Source organism: Gymnodraco acuticeps, unplaced genomic scaffold, assembly GCF_902827175.1.
Source record: "Gymnodraco acuticeps unplaced genomic scaffold, fGymAcu1.1, whole genome shotgun sequence".
NCBI lineage: Eukaryota > Metazoa > Chordata > Actinopteri > Perciformes > Bathydraconidae > Gymnodraco > Gymnodraco acuticeps.
This window is the reverse complement of record NW_022992344.1, coordinates 2,013,575-2,032,684: the sequence shown is the minus strand read 5'-3', so window position 1 is coordinate 2,032,684 and position 19,110 is coordinate 2,013,575. Positions and strand designations below refer to the sequence as shown.

General features: G+C 41.0%; 1 protein-coding gene across 1 annotated transcript in view; it reads right to left on the bottom strand.

The window, feature by feature from the left end:
- hdac4 (histone deacetylase 4) overlaps positions 1–19,110 on the bottom strand; it is a 200,068-nt gene that overhangs the window by 53,948 nt on the left and 127,010 nt on the right. The window contains exons 5-14 of the mRNA XM_034208775.1: positions 17,908–18,053; positions 15,911–16,061; positions 13,655–13,775; positions 11,758–11,876; positions 4,429–4,557; positions 3,972–4,078; positions 3,368–3,475; positions 2,391–2,604; positions 1,848–1,849; positions 1,491–1,703 (exon numbers count right to left, since the gene is read on the bottom strand). Coding sequence (XP_034064666.1) covers positions 1,491–1,703; positions 1,848–1,849; positions 2,391–2,604; positions 3,368–3,475; positions 3,972–4,078; positions 4,429–4,557; positions 11,758–11,876; positions 13,655–13,775; positions 15,911–16,061; positions 17,908–18,053 — 1,310 coding nt within the window. The remainder of the gene's footprint in view (positions 1–1,490; positions 1,704–1,847; positions 1,850–2,390; positions 2,605–3,367; positions 3,476–3,971; positions 4,079–4,428; positions 4,558–11,757; positions 11,877–13,654; positions 13,776–15,910; positions 16,062–17,907; positions 18,054–19,110) is intronic.

The window sequence follows — 19,110 nt, the reverse complement described above, 5'->3', positions numbered from 1 at the left end:
TTTTACAAACAACATTTTCACTGTTTTATAAAAACGTTTTGCTGTCATGCTTGCCACACACAAAGGGAGGAACGCACCTTCATTCATTTATGTAACCAAAATAAGTAAAACTCCATCCATCGAAGGGCTGATCCACCGAATAAAGAATAAAAAACTAATGGCATTCGGGGATAAAACCACAGCAGTGAGAGGAAAGCTGGCCAACATTAGCTGGCCAGCAGGATAAATCCTGCTACCTACTTGTTGGATAAATGGCCCCCCACTGAGCCACCATGTGAGCCGGACTTTTATTTTAATTAAATATAAGAACACTTTCAGAAGCAGGCAGGAGGCAATCATGTATTGAGTTGTTATTATCCATTTGGAATGCATGCTGCAAATGTCTTAATTAACATGGACCTACATTGAGTGGTCTGTAATTGGAGACACTGAATTAGCGAATAAATCCTGTTTCACACACGCACAAGAACATTGAAGCATGGCATGTTCACAATAATTATAGAATCCCTTTTATGATTTATTAAATCCTGAATAATAAACAGTGCATTCTAACCGCAATTTTGTTTTGTGTTTTAAACAGAGAGGTGTTTTCTTGTTTTACCAAAACAATGAAAAATGTCATGTTATTGTGATTAAAAGCATAGTGAATCAAATACAGTTTCTATTTTTTAATCCACAATGCAAAGTCATTAGTCAGTTAGTTGCCTGGAAAAAAGCATTAACACAATTTAATGTGTCGTGAAATAACCTGCTTTACACCTGAGCTGAACTTAATTAGCGGTAGTCACCAACAACACCAAGATAATGGGGCTAAATCCTACAGGAATTACAACATGCGTACACACACACACACACACACACACACATATATATTGACGCTCACACAAATAACCATCTCATCAATGACCTTATAAAGCTGCAAATCCCCTCATCACCTCGTGCGCACAAACACACACTTCTACTCATGATGCACCGAGGCAAACTTCCTGCGTGACCGTATATGGAGGCAGCTTCCTCTACAGCACAGTTGCCAGGGTGACAGGGAGAAGTAGGGATAGACGAAAACGGACAAGAAAGACTTGCTAGAAGACTTGTTGATTGCACGCTGATTCATCCTGCTCTTGTAGCAGAGACAGGATTCACAGAGATTAACCAATACACACACACACACACACACACACACACACACACACACAACACACACACACACACACACACACACACACACACACACCACACACACACACACACACACACACACACACACACACACACACACACACACACACACACACACACACAACACACACACACACACACACACACACACACCACACACACACACCACACACACACACACACACACACACACACACACACACACACACACACACACACACACACACACACACACACACACACACACACACACACACACACACACCACACCACACACACACACACACACACACACACACACACACACACACCTTGTTGATGATGTGCTGCTGCTGTTGGAACTGTTGTTTGTGTTTCTCCAGGAACTGCTGGTGTTGCTGCTGGACAACCAGCTGCTGCAGGGCCTGGGCCTGTCCACACTGCTGCTGGGGCAGGGGGGCCGACTGGGTCCTCCCGAGGGGGCGGTGGCCCCGCGCAAGTTTGGAGACAGAAGGCGACGTTAGCTGGAGGCCAGCAAGACACCACTGTGTGTAAACACAGGAGAATATTATTACCTGTTTTGTAATGATCTGAGTCTAATTTCTGTAATTGATTCCATTATTCAACATTATTCACTCTGAAAACAATACATGTTCTAAAAAGCTACGGTTGGTAACAAGAATAAAAACAACTTGTCACTTATTTTGAGAATGTTGCTTGAGACTGATAATCTGTGAAAAAAATCATGTTCTTTTATGTCCTCCTATTAACATAATACAAAATAATAAACAATCAATTTTGCTTAAGGAATATATATATGTTTTAAGTTCAATAGTTACATTTTCAATAGACACAAGATAACACGAAACAAAGATCTACATTTTAGACAAGACATTCTGAAGACCACCGCACAAAAACAGACACTGACACAAAAAAACCTAACAAACTAATTAAGAATATCTTTTAACACATGATAACATTAAGAAGTTCCAAGTTACTGTTTTTGAAGTTTTACAGCCTTGTTAACAAAAGAAGGAGCTAATCAAGCTAAATTATACTGACATATTACAAAGATTAATTGTATGTACATTCATTATTCAAATTAAGTTTCAAAATCCCTCATAATAGTTAACACAGAGAAGTGTATATCATTATATCATAATAATACAAACGTGACAGCAGCCACTGATAGCTAAGAAGTTAAGAATATAAATGTTGCAGTGGATACTGACCCATTGGATTGTGGCTCTGCTCCAGCAGCACCATGTGTTGGAGGAGGGGGTTGTGACCAGCCGTGCCCCCTCCGGCCCCCTCCCTGTCCAGAGCCGAGGATGCCAAGTAGGAGGGCAGGTGGGCAGTGGGCAGGAATGGAGGGGTCAGACCAATGCTCTGCTGTAACGCAGGCAGTGCCAGACGACTGTCACCATCTTGGTGTCCTGACACCACCTACAAGGACAGAAAGAGAGAATGAGACACAAGGAGGGAGAAGCAAAGACCAGGCAAACGCAGAGAGGCAGATGGACGGAAACAAAGAAGGGTCAAATGAGACAGAATGGGAGTGAGATGGAGAAAGAGAGGCGGACATGTGAGGCACCTTCATGCCAAAAATAATTGATACGAGCTGTTTCGCAAACAAAATATTATTTTGTGCAGTGAGTGATTCTACAGAAGCCTTGAGACGGGAGTGAAAAGTAGTATATTGTGGTGATATGTTTTGTATATCTGAACTACATTTTATTCTTTTGAGTTTATGACTTAAAGGTGAAAAAGGAGGTTAACTAGCATCATTTTCTAGACTCATGAACATTTGTGAACATAAGTGTTTGTTGTTGAAGGTCTCATTTCGGCCACAAGAGGCTAACAAAAAATGTGTGCTTTATACAATGAACACTTTTAGTTATTTTAACGTTTTTAATAATAATATTGTATGATAACTTCTGGCAGGTGACACTATATTTTCTTTCGTCAGAAGCATTTGTTGTTGTAGTACCCATTTTGTCCACAAGTTGTATACATCAAACTGTTGAAATTGATCCTGCGAAATAAATTCACCTGCTAAACTTTTTATTTTCTGCTTTTATTTAATAAAACACAGAAACAAAAACTATTAATATTATCAAATTGATTATCTACATTTGTTGACTAGCCTCTCAGAGCTTCCGTAATGTTGTACAATGCAAGTATTGTTTTGTGCATTGAATGTACTCACAGAGCTAGCAGGCAGTCCCAAGGTGATGTTGGGAAGAGACGGGGAGGTGTAGAGCGAGAGATGGCTAACTGAACCATCTCGTGCTGCCAACCTCTGAAGCAGAGAGACCTGAAAACACACAACCACACAGCATTACAGCACATTATAACGGCCCGTCCACACAGCGGCGTGCGTTGACGCTTGCCGGCGGGCGTGTCTGACACTCGACCAACAACCAATCACATGAATCTCCCGCCCCTGACACACAAGCAGCGGTTTGATTGGCTGACGCTTCTGCCGAGGCGTCAAAAGTTGAACATTGCTCAACTTTTGCAGCGAGCCACGCCAGCAACGCTCCGCGTCGCTTCCCACGATGCAGTTCGGCTAAAAGTGACGTCACCCCATTCAAAGTGAATGGGCAGAAGCGTTGGAAGCTTCAACGCACGCCGCTGTGTGGACGGGCCTTAAGAGTGTTTGTACACACACAAACATGCACAGACAAACTCACAGAGCTTGAGTTCTCCATTAAAAAGACAGACATAGCCAATTTACTTCGGGATTCGTCCGGTCAAACTGTCTGGCCCATTCACACAAACATGCACACTCTGGCAGTGATGTTTGTTACCTCTCCTGGGCAACTGGAGATGGTGACCCCGTTCTCATTGGGGATGTTACTGGAGCTGTTGTTGGGGGAGCTGGGACCTGAGCCGGGTGCACTGTTGCATGCAGACTCTGGAACACACAGCACAAACATTAGATTTTTCTAACATCCTGGCCTTTAAAAAGCTGAGTTTTCTGAGATGAAATAGGAATAATGTTATTTGTTGATCTTATTAGCCTTTTGGGTGTATTTATACTACTTACATCCAAAACTTCCCTGAAATCAATCATGACAGTATTTATCTTCATTGATATGACACTTTTTGGAATGAATAAGCCATCAAAGGTCCAAATTCTGAAATTCAGTCATTGATAGTCTTAATATTGGCAATAATGGTGATATTAAAACCCTTTTTTAGTCTACAATAGTACTGGGATGATCAGATTCGCAACCGAAGGAATCCAGCAACCAGAATGCTTACCGGCCACGTCTAGGGAACGCTTCTTGGCAGTAGTGATGGGACCATCTTTCCTTCGGAGCAACGGGCTGCTGCGGCGCTCTGTCACTTTCTGCTTTAGCCGGGAACGAAGCTTGAGGTTGGGCTCAGAGGCTGACGGGAAAAAGAGATGGAGGATTCATTTCATAGGTGAAGACGTTTCCGTAAAGGGTAGGACAAAAAGAAGTTGAGGCATTCTTAACATCGACAAAGGTTATGTTTTCAGTACGATTTGTTGGTTTGTTTGTTAGCATGAATATGGGAAAAAACTGAAAAAGCCCTATTTTCATAAAACCTTGATAAAGCATTGGCTAAGCAAGAACCCATTACATTTTAGATCATATCAGATGAATGGGACTGATACAAGCATTATTTTTCACTTATAAATGCACCTACCAAGGTTTTCCCCTCCAAGTTGAAGGCCAGCCGGCTGACAGCCAATTCCCATCTAAATCTCAGACTCTGATAGTCAGCCACCCTCCTAAAGCTTCCTGGCCATGTCTGTCTACATTCCACTGTTAAAACACCTATTCATTCATTTGCACGTTTCATTTTGAGATGCCAATTCCGTCACGAAAAAACGGATATTCGCAAATGTCAGCGCAAGGGATTTCTAGCAGATAACTAAGCAGAGCTAAGCAATGGCAGGGTTACATATTACATTCCTAACGGGGCCACCCATTCTAAGAATATGAATGTGTTACACCCAAAATTAGCCCTGTAAATGTGTAAATTACAGATTCTCTCTAAAGTGTCACTCGGTCGGGGCACAGCGCTTCGTGGTAGATTGCTGTGGCCTACAAGTGGGAGCTTGTTCAGTGGCACGTAGTGGAGCTAACGAGCTCGTCCCTATAGGCCACACTGTATGTGTTGGCCGACAGATCCGTGAGTGGAGGTTAGCCATCATCGAGTGACAGAGGGAAACGCTGCGAGTGGACGCAGCCAACTGGCAGCTTTCTTGACCCCACGCTTAATGATGCTCTCTCCACACTCTGCCAGGGAACACTGCTTGTTTCCAGACACTTTCAATTACTGCCACTGCCTGTTGTCATGTGTGTTTGTATGCATACGTGTTGGCCACAAACGGGTAGAATAGAGAAGAGCCAAGCATTCAGTATATTCTGGGAATCTGGTCGGGTCAGGGAGAGGACCTCTTCTGGACAATCTTGCTTTAGTGTCCCTCTGCCAGATTACCCCAGACACGGGCTGCTTTATTCCCTCCTCTGCTGGCTTCCTTCCGTTCAATTAGATGAGGGATGGATGGTTAACCAACAGTTGACCCCATGCTCATCCCACGACCTTTTATCAAAAAGACCACGCTACGTTAGCCTCAGAGAAGGAGCTGGCCTTTTTTGGTTGAGGCAAGGGGAAGCAATTGATTCTTCATTGTGTACTGAAGTGATTTATTGTTAGAAGTCTTATTCAGGGTCATTAAAAACCATTAATGTACAGTAGCCTTGAACGCTAATCAAGGTAGGATGAGTTGTATTCTACTTCAAGCACTCAGTACACCACCTGGATGGTGGGGATAAGATGACCTATTGTGAATTTATAATGTCAAAGTACTTTTTCAAATGCACTTTCAATTTTGAGGGGAACACGCTGTTGAACTTATCAAACTCGATTATTTAAAAAAGACATTCTCCTTAGTGAAGGGCACTCTTCCAAAGTATTTGTTAAGAGGAGGTGGAGAGGGTCAGGATCAAATGCTATGCAATAACTAAACAAGAGACATTTGAGAAAAGCAGCATAGTGCTCTCAAGTTTAATTGTAGTCTATCACACTGGGAATTATAGTAATGTAGCAAAAATAATTCAGTGTTTAATTTAACTTTAATTGATGCATGCACATCTTGTGATTGTTGGCATTTGCTGTAGAAACGAGTGGTTGTTTGTGAAGCCAATAATTCAACATCATTTGAAAGCGTGTTGGAAGAGCATATGATACGTGGGGCTGAAAATACAGCTTATATTAGGTGATTGTGAACAAAACCACAATTAACAAAGTTAAAGAGGAATTTGAATGATGGTACCATTTGAATTAGTTTTGACTGTATAGATATTTAGACATGTATTGTATACTCGATAATGTTTCTGATACATCCCTGATTCTTACTATGCTTATTCCATTAAGGTCTTGTTGTTGGAATTGCCACCGTTGAACGTGCTAAATGATAAACAAACATTTGCTATGCTTAAAAATATTACCCTGGTGTGACAGGAAACATTATTAGCCTTCACTGTGAAGACAATGGGGCTGCAAAGGTGGCAAAAACGGTGGTCAATCAGGTGGGAAGCCAGAGGAGGAACGATAAGGCACCCCAGGATAATGGAATAGAGGAAGGGGGGGTGGTCAAGGTTGTGTTTGTGTGTCCTGAGTCATTAAGAAATGGACAGGTAAAAGGAGGAGTGGATAAATGGAAGGTTAGAGGGAGGTTAGGAGGACAGTAAAGGAAGGAGGTGTGTGTTTGCTGGGCACTGGTCGCCATGGGGTGTTCGCCTCAGGACGCAGTGACTTTGAAGGGTGTTAGTGCCGACTGGGCAAAAGCACACCAGTGTGCACACGTGCGAACACACTCTCTGCAGAGGGCCCAGACTGGTTTTACTGCTGATGCTAGCGTTTTACTGCAGCCCTTTCTCCCTCCTTCGACTCCATCTACCCCCCTCCCCTCCCTTTAAATCCCCACTCCTCTCTTTCCTCTGGCATAGCTCCCCGTTCCCTTCACTGCAGAGCCTTTGTGCAGTTCCTTTTTTTAATGCATTCTAGTAGAAACCATTGGTGAAGGTTAACAACAAGCCTTATTAGTCTTCTTACAAGATTGACGGCCTAGAAAATTGCAATTCTAAACAGCATTTACCAAAGAATGTCCAACTTCCTGCCACATTCGGACACTGATTTGGGGTGGGTTTGTAAACTTGGAGCACTTTTAGTATCTGCCATTCGAATATTCAGAAGGGCTAACTCTCTGAGTGGCAAAACTTACTCTGGGCTCTTCCTCTGAGTAGATGGAGCAGCGGAGCGCCAAGCTCAGTGATTGTGCTAAAGTCACCAGTGATTGTGCTAACGTTTGGCCAAAATGATAAAAACATATTAGCTAAATAACAAGCTTACATTTCCTAAAACTACAGCATACATTTTCAAGTTGATGTTTACAGGGATATTGTGGAAGGCTATCACATTGCATCATAATCAACTATTATGATGTTATCTGTAGATTTCATTTCAGGTATTTCAACTCTGCCGTCCGTTAATCTAAGGAGGAATACAACGCCGTGATTTCAAGCAACAAGACTCATTTTAGTGAAGAGTGTCAGGATGGTTTTTGAACGAACCCTTAACATACACTTTTGTCAGTGGCTTTTGAAGCAAGCGAAATTAAATAATACACTCCTGAAACCAAGGTAGCATTGTATATTTTTTGATATTCTAACTTGGATTCCGAAAGTGGCCTGAAATAATTCATCCAACTACAAAGACAAAGTGCCATTTCTCTAAGCCTGATTTACCTCTACATGTTATCTCATATTTCAAATATGCGCTCAAGAGGTTCAAGGGTTCTCTCTGATCCACTCTCACACTTTAAAACTATAAAGTGAAGTCCCGTCTGCTACCCATCTTATGACATATCAATACCAGATTAAACGTCTCTGTAAGTGGTGCTTAATATTTTAATCGGGAGAGGAGGAGGAAGCTGGTTCTCTGATACAAAACATATTGATCAGGCGCTCATCTGTTTTGACAGATGGGAGTCCCGGGCTTCATGCTGGGGGAAGCCGTGCTGCTCTTCCAAGTAAGGGCAGAAAGGGAGGGAGATTTATGGAAATCAATAGAGTAGTTTGCCGAAACTCATCAGTGGAGCTTCCCAGAAATATCACGTTGATGATGCATTAGATAGACAGGTTGGATGGACATAGGTAGACAGATACATAAAGGGGCGGCTGAGCTCAGGAGGTAGCACGGTAGTCCACCAATCAGAACGTCTGTCCGGAGGGCATAGCCCATGGATTGTTAGTGTTCATCTCTCCTGATGAGCAGGTGACAGCTTGTATAAAAGTGTCTGCCTTTGTATAAAAATGTGAAAGGGTGAATGTTGTGAAAGTGCTTTGAGTGGTAAATATAACATGAAATGCAGTTTACTTACCATGTACCAACATATAGATACGTATGGTGGATACATATATAAAGTTTATTTTTGTATCTGTTTACACTTAAATGATTGGTTAAAAAGGATGTTGTGTTTAAAAAGGTCTAATCCCTAGTTATTTCCGAAAGACATTTGTCTTCGAATTCAGAAAGAAATGTTATGTTAGGTTTTTGATTTGTTTTATTCGTCAGTTTGTCATCCGGAATACAGGAACAATTGATAGCCATGGAGATGAACTTGGAGGAAGAGTGTAGCATTCACCACAGAAGAATCCAATACATTTTAGAGAGTATCTAAAAGAAAGGGCATACACACATATTTTGTCACTTTCTTTAACCTTGCAAGATACAATGCAATTTCTCCATAGGATTTAGGAAAATAGCTAGAAATAAGGTCTGTGGTTGAAACACATTTAAGAGACGGATCACATTTTGTTCAGCCGGATAATATCCACATGTCTATCCTACTTTTATAATTTTCTAATCATAAATCTAGTCGCCAGAAGCAAAATGCTAACGTTATGCTATAAGCAAACTACAGCAGGGTCGCTGCTTCAACGTCACGCCAACTTAAGATCCATATTCAAACATACAGATTGTAAATGGTACAAGTTGAAGTGTTTGTTTTAACAGTTTGCAGGAGGCAGGTACTTGCTTTCAAGCAGAACAGGGCAAACAAACTTAGCAGGAGTGTTTTACGTGTTCGGTGTAATGACGTAAAACGGCCTGGACAACTTCTGTAGTCCTATTCAGCCACTTGGTAACAACCATCGTTTTTCAGACACGTTAACTCTTCATAAATCACCAGTGGAGTCACTGCTGATGTATTTAATGTCTTAGAACAAAACGTGATCTGTCTTCAATTTGTGTCAAACACAGACCTTATTTGGAGCTATTTTCCAAAATCCTATGGAGAAATTGCATTGCTTTTTATCGAAGGAACTGGAAGTGGTAAAATGCTAACTTACTTCCGGTTTTAGGACGCGTCACTGTGGCACTCTATTAGAGGTCTTATATAAGGTCTGTGCTCTCCAAGTGTACTTCTATGAAATTGGAGCCAAGATGTTGTAGTGTTTCTTGAGTCTGATAGATCCTTGTGCTCTGGATCAGATAAAGAACATGGAAATGCTATATTGTATGTGGATATCCTGCAGGGTCTACATTTTCAGTGTGTTATGGGAATGTGTGTGTGTAACAGTTTGTGAAAGAGTAAGGGACAAAAGGGGTCAGCATGACAATTCTGCTTCTGTCATGAAGGCCTAACAGACTTCCTGCCTCAGCATTCAAAGTGGCCCTCTGTGTTTCTCAATTATCACAGAGCCTCTTAGACTTGGACAATGAACCCTGTTGTAAAATACTGTGTGTGCGCCTGGTCTCGCCTCGGAACGTACATTTAGAATGTACACGACTACATTAGAAAAATGGGTCACCGCAGGCAAAAACGTCATGTGTGACAGCTCTGATCGTCACGGCGGCGCACAACTGTGCTGACTACAGTCACTCACTTCCTCTTGAACACAGTTCATCTCTGTCTGCGAGTCTAATCTGATCTGCAGTATGGCTGCTCACTGTTGACACAACAGTTCCTCAACAGCCGGGCCAGATGCGTGCACATGTCAGAATTCCCTCTCTGTCTCTCGACTGACGTAAAAAAGATTAACGCTGCATTCAAATCTCAATCCGTATTTTTACATTCTTAAAATGTTTAGTGTCAATATCTCAACAGAAAAACACAAAGAAAAACAGGGAATCATTTTCCAGTTAAACCATTATCAGAAAACCTTTTTTTTTTCTTTTTCTTTGGTTTTGAAACTGACAAATCTAAGAATACATGGATTAAACCTTGAATTCTATTTCTTCATGTATGCACAATGATATGCAGTTCTAGTGTACGTGTTGTACTTGGTGGTAATTGTACAATTTGTGAATATTTCTCAGCACCACTGACACACATCCCTAGAAATTCCTGATCTACATTCAAGTGTCCCTGAAAGTGAATCCTGCCGTCTGACGCTGTGTGCCAGTATAAATCCTCCTTCCTCCTTCCAGCTCGCGGCAGGTGTGCAGGAGTGCAGAGTACACAGAGCTCGGCCTCCAGCTGTGAAAGCAGGCAGTGATACTGCCAAGGCAGCTGCTGACGCTAAGTGAACAATCACAGCCTGGCCATACTTGACTTGGACAGAAGGACAAATAAATAACAGTGTGATGCATCCAAAAGGCAAGAACTTGGCTTTTAAGGGCTTTCTAGGACACTTTGCAGAGTAGTTATGGGTTATTTTGTCAAACGGTTTGATGTAGAATATTAAGTCTGTGATGGAGTGTTCTTGACGTGTCAATATCAAAAACAGGAGAATAGCCAACTGGTTTTGAAATACATTTAGTTTTACCAGAATATCTAAACCTCACGAAGGAGCAAATGGCTTAATAGAAGTAGGAAAGTCATAACAGTTTCCACATCAATTTACGGTAAGACCTTAAAACCAGAAACACATTTAGTTTGGAGATATTTTAGGACTGTTTCTTGGGTGTAACAAGTCCACTTCTTGCCTGACAGCTGGTCCTGGCAAAGAAATAGTCTGGCTAACAGCCCTTGTGAAATGGTCTGATTGTCATTTATACTCTTTGGTTTTTTGGCAGTAATTAGAAGAAAACAGATGTAATGTGTGAGGTGAGCTTTAAGGGTGCTAGCAGGTTAAAAAAAAAAAAAGTTCTGCTTCCTGTCTTTATGCTAAGCTAAGCTAACTGGCACACAGATATAAAAGTAGATGTTTTATCTAACTTTCATCAGAAAAGCAAACATTTCCCTGATATGTTAAAGAATCCCAATTTCTTTAACTGGTTTTAGGTTTTCATTTGTATGTAGTTTGACTTTGCATACCCTCTCTCTCATTTACATTAGAAAAAGACCCTCAAAAGACCTCATTAAATAACTTTTGATACCACATATTGTTCACTATTTTAGGGCTTCCCTGTAATCCTCCAGTAGCTGACTCCTGGTCCATGTGCCTGACTCTGAAACACAACAAGTCATTTCAATTGCTAATGCAGGGGAAATGAAGATGATGACTCCCCTCTAGACATGGTGGCTGGTTTTAATACATGGAAAAATATGGATTTAAGAAAGTAACAATAACACAGACAAATACAAAAAACCTTGGCAGCATTGTGTACCTGTTTTGCGGAGAGGGAAGTCGTCTTTTGAGTCGTATGTGCCCAGCATTGGGTGGCAGTACGCTGACAATGCAGTTTGGGGAGGAGAGCTCTGGTCCAAGGAGCTGTGCTGGGTTTTTCTATAAAAGAAAAGAAACCCGTATCGAATAAATCCGTATATATGTGTGCTTACCAGGCTGTACTTTACCTGATCTTCCATTGAGACGTACACAAAAGGTGTTCCAGCTCCTTCCACAAGGTCAACACGTTAACAGAGAGTGCACAACAAGGTGGGTGGAATGGAGAAAGAGACAAAGAGCAGAGAAAAGGGACAGAGGATGACTTTCTTCTGAGAGGGAGGTGAAAAATGAACAGAGAAGGCAAGAGATTCAGGAGAGGAAAGAGGGAAGTACATGTATGGAAGAAGTGAAGAGAAACATGGAAAGAAATGGTGACGCTGGTGACATTGATGGAAAAGCCTTTTTCTCGCTGATGGCACAATTGTTTTATCATCTCCTGCCTTGGCAGATATATTTGACTGCTTAAAGCCTCTTTAAATATTTAATAAGCATGAGAGGTGCCATTGTCTTTTCTCTCAGCCCACTTCAAACACACACACCTCAAAGAGAGCCAGCTGTCAATCACTGTCTACACACATGGACGGGGGGGGGAAGTATTTCCTTCACCGTTTCTTGGTAGATTCCAGGCTATGCTGTTCTTTGTTGTGCCTTTTTTATTCTTGATATTTTCTCAGTTTGACATTTTTTTCTATCTTAAATAAGAATGTCAAAAACTAAAAGGCTTAATAAATAAATCAACAAAATAATAATACTGGCTGATATTTAAAAGAGCGGCAATAAAAGGTTTCAAAATGTTTTCTTTTAAACCAGAAAAAGAATAATCACAGTCACATTTAAAGATCACAAAAAAATGGTATGAATAAGACAAAAAAAAGAACAGGAGCTTGCCAATCATTTTTAAAGGAATATCACAAGCACAAAATGACCAGCTGTATATCAGTTAATCCCCCTTGTTACCATGAATTGTGAAGTTTTTCTCGCATGCCTCCACAATGAAAATAAAACACAAAAATGGAGTATGAATTTAACTAAATGGCCCTGTTTTACTTTAACTACCACCATTCTAATGTATTCCGTCCTATGCTGATTACTTCCCAAAACACATGCATTAAAAAAAGAAATAGTTCCTTATAAACACTAGTGCGTGCGATGAGAACTTAACTGCGATAAGTGTTTTAGCAGAAATGTGTTTCTTTTAAATTCCAGAATTTCTCTAGTTTTTGAAAATGCAGTTTTCTTTAGGAATGTAACATAATAAATGGTGATTGTTTATTATACAAATGATTACCTTGAGGCTGAAGTATCCTTTTAAGTCTAAAAGTATTCCATAGATATGAACTGAGTTGTTGTTCAGACTTTCTAAAGATAATGTTATGTTGCAAACGAAAGGATCCACCTTTATTATTTAAAGGGCCCTATTATGCTTCACTTAAAACAGCACTATGTAACACTCGCGCTATTATTGGCTAACGCTCCAACATATCTGGATGTGGAGGGGATATCTCTAAATGGTTGACCAATCACAACAGAGCCGGCCAGCTAACCAATCAGAGCAGACTGGGCTCTGGTTTCAGACAGAGGGTGAAAAGAGGTGCTGCAGCACAGGCAGTATGAGAAAATAAAGAGCTTTTTGAACATTAAAGCATGGAGGCATGTCACAGGCAAAAGATACAAATATTAACCTGAACATTTGCATAATATATCCTATTTCAGGTTGTAAGATGACATGATGAGTGGATTTAGGTTGAGGGTTAGTGTTATGGCAACAATTCTTCATTCACAACCAGTCACAATCCCAAGTCATGGGTGTTCCAGCGGTGGGGGGCTTTGACACTTACCCATACCAAAAGCGCGGGTCTCCGGGCATACAGTGGTTCAGGCTGCGCTGAGCCAGGGCTTTCTTTTTGTTCAGGACAAACTCCTGAAGTCGCATCTTCACCTCTGTACTAGCAACTGCACCTGAGAGGAAACACAGAAAGACATCGGCAACTCAGTTAACAAAGGGAAGTATACTTTTTTTATTTATCACCTGATAAAAAAAACATTTGAGTATGACATTTCTTGAGACATTTGGGCTTTGGTGCCTTTGTATCCAATCTGGGACACTAACGTAAAGATTATAACAACATCCATCCATATTTGGACAGATAATGGAGTTTGTAGCTGCATGCAGAAGTCTTCCCTTAAAGTCCACAGTGACTGTGACTTGCTTTGAAGAAGTTTCAATCAGCTCGCGGTCCCTTCTCAATTACCACCCTCGTTTCACAGCAACAAACAAATTGTCAAGGGAGGAGATGTGAAAGCGAAACAGAGAGAAGAAGTGAGTGTAATAAAGAGTCTGAAATAAGAGGTGTTCTGAGAATACATGTGTGTTTATCTATGAGTGTGACAGTGGGAGGAATAACAGGTGATGTGGCAGGCTTGAGGGAGAAAGTGGTAAATATAGTATGTGTACGCGACAACTGCTAATATATGCTCTCTGAATCATGGTGCAGCTCGAAGTGCTGACATCTCAATATGTCCGCATTGCCACTGGAGGAAATTGGCTTTTATGAGACTGCCTTCCATGCAATTTATAGCAGTACTTAACAAAGCTTCCTCTGTTTACAACCCAATGCTCTTTCCATGGACGTCAAACTGCAGGCTCACTTTGCAGAGCACAGAATGGTTGCGGAGAAGAGCTTCACTGGCAGGAAATGATTGTGGTGGGTATACCATTAAGTATATTTAAATGGATTTATGCTGTTGAAAAAGCACATTGCCTGTCCCAATAACACCACCAGAGCATTTTAATCCCATTATTTCACAATCAAAAACGGTTTATTGACTAAATAACTGCACTACTTTAACAACAAAAATATCTCTCTTTTTATTGCAGGGATGTCAACTTTATAACTATTATTATTACATTAAGAGGAGTTCAATCTCCATTTAAAGCACGTTTGTAAGTCCTTTATTAAGAGGATACAGCTACTTACTGTACAGTAGTAACACATTTGGTAGGACAAGTTGATTTAAATTACACCTTTCCACAGCTAGCCAATATAATGTGTTTAACATATAGCGATTAGTCTCTTATGTAGCCTTCTTCAGTATGTATCCAGTAAAAGAACAATTACAGGAGAAAGAAAATCAATTGGCTCGACCCAGCTTGAAGATCGGCTACATCAATTAGCTCCTGCCTGAACCGTTTTGGAATTTTGTCACGGCTGATTATTTGAACATTAATATTTTGTCAGTCAAAATGAGAGCACTATGCAGCAGGATCAGTGTGACTCCTGACAGCAAAGGGACTATCAGTATCAAATGCTAAAGTTAAATAACAGAGAATTACTTAGTTCTTTTGGTCATGATCGCTTTTACACAACAAAATATTCACTGAGGTCTGGGGTTGTGGCAACAACATTTGCTATATTTGTGAATACACAGTTTTTCAATATTATATCCAAAAAGTGATTTACACAATCTGGCTAAACTATTGGTTTGTTGAAAGAAGTCTGGTCATCTGACAGCTTGTGTTTCTCACTATGTGTAGCAAATGTCATAGTGTAATTGCTTGCTGAAGAAAAACTACTTTTGATATCATGGTTCTATTTTAGGGGCTTCTTTTAACTCTCAAGTTGTTGACTCCTGGTTCATGTGCCTGACTTTGAAACCCAATAAGCTATTTTGTTTCCTGAACGAAATGACACATATTGTACGAGGACAGGACATGTGTGCCACTTGAACGTCTTGCTGGAAACCGTTTTTCCCCTGTTGTTCTGATACTCCCCGCGGTAAGTGTGCAAGGTCAGGCTGCTCTGACTGGGACAGGTGCTGAGACAGAGAGGCCAAGTCTCTGTGACACCTGCTGTGATAATATGAGCACAGTTACAGCAGATGTTGGCAGCATTCAAGAGATGGAAAGGGAATTTATAATGGGTCAAACATGACTGCTTTATTTCCAGCTTGAACCCAAGTGATAGGGGAAAAAAGTCATAACTGGTCACTTTATATTTGATTCTGTAAAACGTCCTCTTGGTAAACTACTGCTTTTAGCCAACTCAAAACCTTTTAATCCCATCGTAGTTCAACTTTTAGATTCAGTTACTTACTTTCCTGTCCCCTCTCCTTGTTTTTCAGCTGCAGGAGTTTGTGTTCCCGCTGCTTCTTCTCTATCTCCTGCTCGTGACGCTGCTGCTCCATCTTCCTCTGGTGCTCCAGCAGCTCCTGTTGGTGCTTAAGGGCCAGGAGGTCCTGTTGGTGCTGGTGGAGAGAGACACAAGACTATAGAAGGGGACAAAGTACAAGGAGACAGAGAAGATGGGTAAAGGACTATACAGAGGATGAGCAAAGTTATCAAAACTGGAAGACTTTGGGCTTCATGCAGAAAGCCATTTACAAACACATGCCTTCTTATTACTGTTTATGTTATCCATGATTTGTTTCTACTGTTTTAGTTCTCATTGATTTCTGGGATTTACCAAAGTCTTCGGGATCATTCTTACCAAGTTAGTAGGAAAACATGTTTTTCAGATGCAAAGAACAGGTTGAACATTGAACAACGTAACGGTCATATAAACACATTTGGATTATTATGTGTTTATGAGTCATTATAATGAATGGATTCAGAGTTATTTGTAAAATATAGAGTAGGAATAGGATTGGGTCCACTAATACCAATGTTAAACGATAACTTGGAGCATGATATTGGACTGTAATGCCACTACTGGTTTGTTTAAAGTGGACCTATCATGCTATATTTGAACAATGTATTGTAGGGCCATACCTATATAAAACATGTCTGTGAAGTTTTTTTTCAAAATACCAAACAGATCATGCATTTTAGCCATGCCTCATTTCGCTCTATTTGCTCTATTCCAGCCCTGTCTTCACAAGGGCTGATTCTGTGGCAAATGAGCTGCAGCTGAGGCACGAGCGTCATGTTACCATGCTGTTACCATGCTGTTACCATGCTGTTACCATGCTGTTACCATGCTGTTACCATGCTGTTACCATGCTGTTACCATGCTGTTACCATGCACGCAACCTCTCATTCCCCTGATAGGTAGAGAGTTGCCCATATAGGCGGAGCTCCCCGTTTCTGACAGAGATATTTCAAATCTGTATCAGTCTGTATCAGATCCGTTGCAGTCCCGTTTTTAGAGATTTGGGTATGGAGGAAAAGAGAGAGGGTTGTATTTTCTGACACTTGGTGAGTTCCCTGACACACCAGGGCCACATATTGATGTATACAAGATGTACACAAGTGCATTTTGTATGATAGGTCCCCTTTAAAGAGGCCATATTCTGCTTTTTGGTGTTATCCCTTTCCTATAGTGTGTTATACGTCTTTCTGTGCATGTAAATGGTCTGCAAAGGCTATAATCCCAAAGTTCCCTCCAGATGGAGTTTTCTCTCCCACCTGCCTGAAATACCTCCATTGGTCTTTGTTTACTTCTCTCACATGACATCCCCATGTAACAAATGTATATTGGCTAGTACTCCAACACAAATACGTGATAGGCTAAAAGGCGAGACATCTCTTAGCGGCTGATCAATCACAACAGAGCCGGCCAGATAACCAATCGGCGCTGACTTTATATCATTAGCGATTAACCAAACGCCTACAAGTTATGATCTATGTGGATTTTGGATGGTTGAGAATGTTTGGTTTGCTTTGACTTAAGAGAACATTTGAGAAACGTTTATGAGTGTTGCTGCATGAGACCCAATGTTGTAACAAGATGTTGCCATAAATCAGCAGAAATGTGAGAGCTAGCTAATGTAAAGGACATGACATGAGCAAGCCAAGACCAAAATGCTAACCAGAGGGATGAAGAAAAAACATCAGAGTTATTCCCATCTTCGATTGATCGTAATCATTAGCTGACTTTCTGGCCATGGCAACAATAAGGGAAGCTTTTTAGCAAAGTGAGTCAAGTACACATTTCACACACGGTTCCCATGGGGATGACTAAGCAGCAAAATACTTCCACAACCTGCGTTTCCACTTAAAATACACATGGTTCACCCTGTCCTTCAGAATTTCTGCTGAGTACAGTCCTGCAGTAGATAAAGCTGAGGAAGGACTCCCTCCTCGTACACTCACCTGGATATGTTCCTGCAGCTGGACTTCATGTTGGCGCGACAGCTGCTCATGTTGCCTCTGGAACTCAGCGATCAGGATCTGTCTCTGGAGCTGCTGCTTGTGTTTGAGCGTCACCAGCTCCTGCTGCAGCTGCTGCTCCTGGTGGTCTGTAGAATCATTTAGGACATTAGAGAGGGAGATGTTGTCTTCACCTCTATTTCCATCATTACAGTTAGCTTCTTCTGGTTAGGTTTCCTTCATTGTTCATCGTAAATTAGGTTTTTACTGGGAGCCAAGTTATCAATAGAGGTCTTCTTCCCTCTAAAATCAGTGGACAAGGCCATTAAACTCAGTAAAACCACCTAAATGAAAGCAGTTTCACGTTCATTCTCGAACATTGCTAGGCAGTCTTCCAAGAGGGGCAGCAAATTCAGTTGGCACTAACATTTGCTTAGTGTGTTTCTCTGATAACTAAAGATCCAGGCGTTCTGGACATTTTTACCGGGAGTCAAATTATCATCAGTGCTCTTCTTCTCCTTGACCCGGTGTTTAAGACTGTTCAAAACACTGAAGAAACAGTCCAACCTTGCTCAGCTGGTGCTAACGTTTTCACAGCTGGTGTTCCAGATGGGGATGACTAAATAAATACTTAAAAATTGTAGAGATCTAAAAATGTGACTTAAAATTTGAGAAAAAAGTAAATTCATGACAACTTCTGGCAGATAAGCACAATCATCACTCATGCACAAATGGATACAATGCCATGAAAGATGACCAAATAGTCAAAGAGTCTGGAAAGCTAGACACTTCTCGCACTCAACTACTGCTATCTTGGCTACGTAACAAAAGTCACGCGACAAGCAGTGATAGCAGCAGTCAGCACAGCACAACACAAATAAAAGTTAAGGTTTAAGTTACACTTTTTCCATGTTTAATACACGTAGCACCTCATGGTGTTGGAAAAAAGCCACCGTTAGCGACAGCGGTAAATCACTTTTGGTGAGGGCACAGCAGCCATGTGCAATTTTAGAAAAAAACTACTATGGTAGGAATTTACGCAGTTCAAAAGTGTTCAAAGTGTACGACATGGCAGTGTAAGTATCCAAATCGAGATACAGCAAAACAGGGACTGTGATTTAAGTTACAGAGTTTTCTAGGTGTTAAAATGGCTGTATAATAGTCTTTTTCAGCCTTTTGAATATATACATTTCACAGCTAAAAATA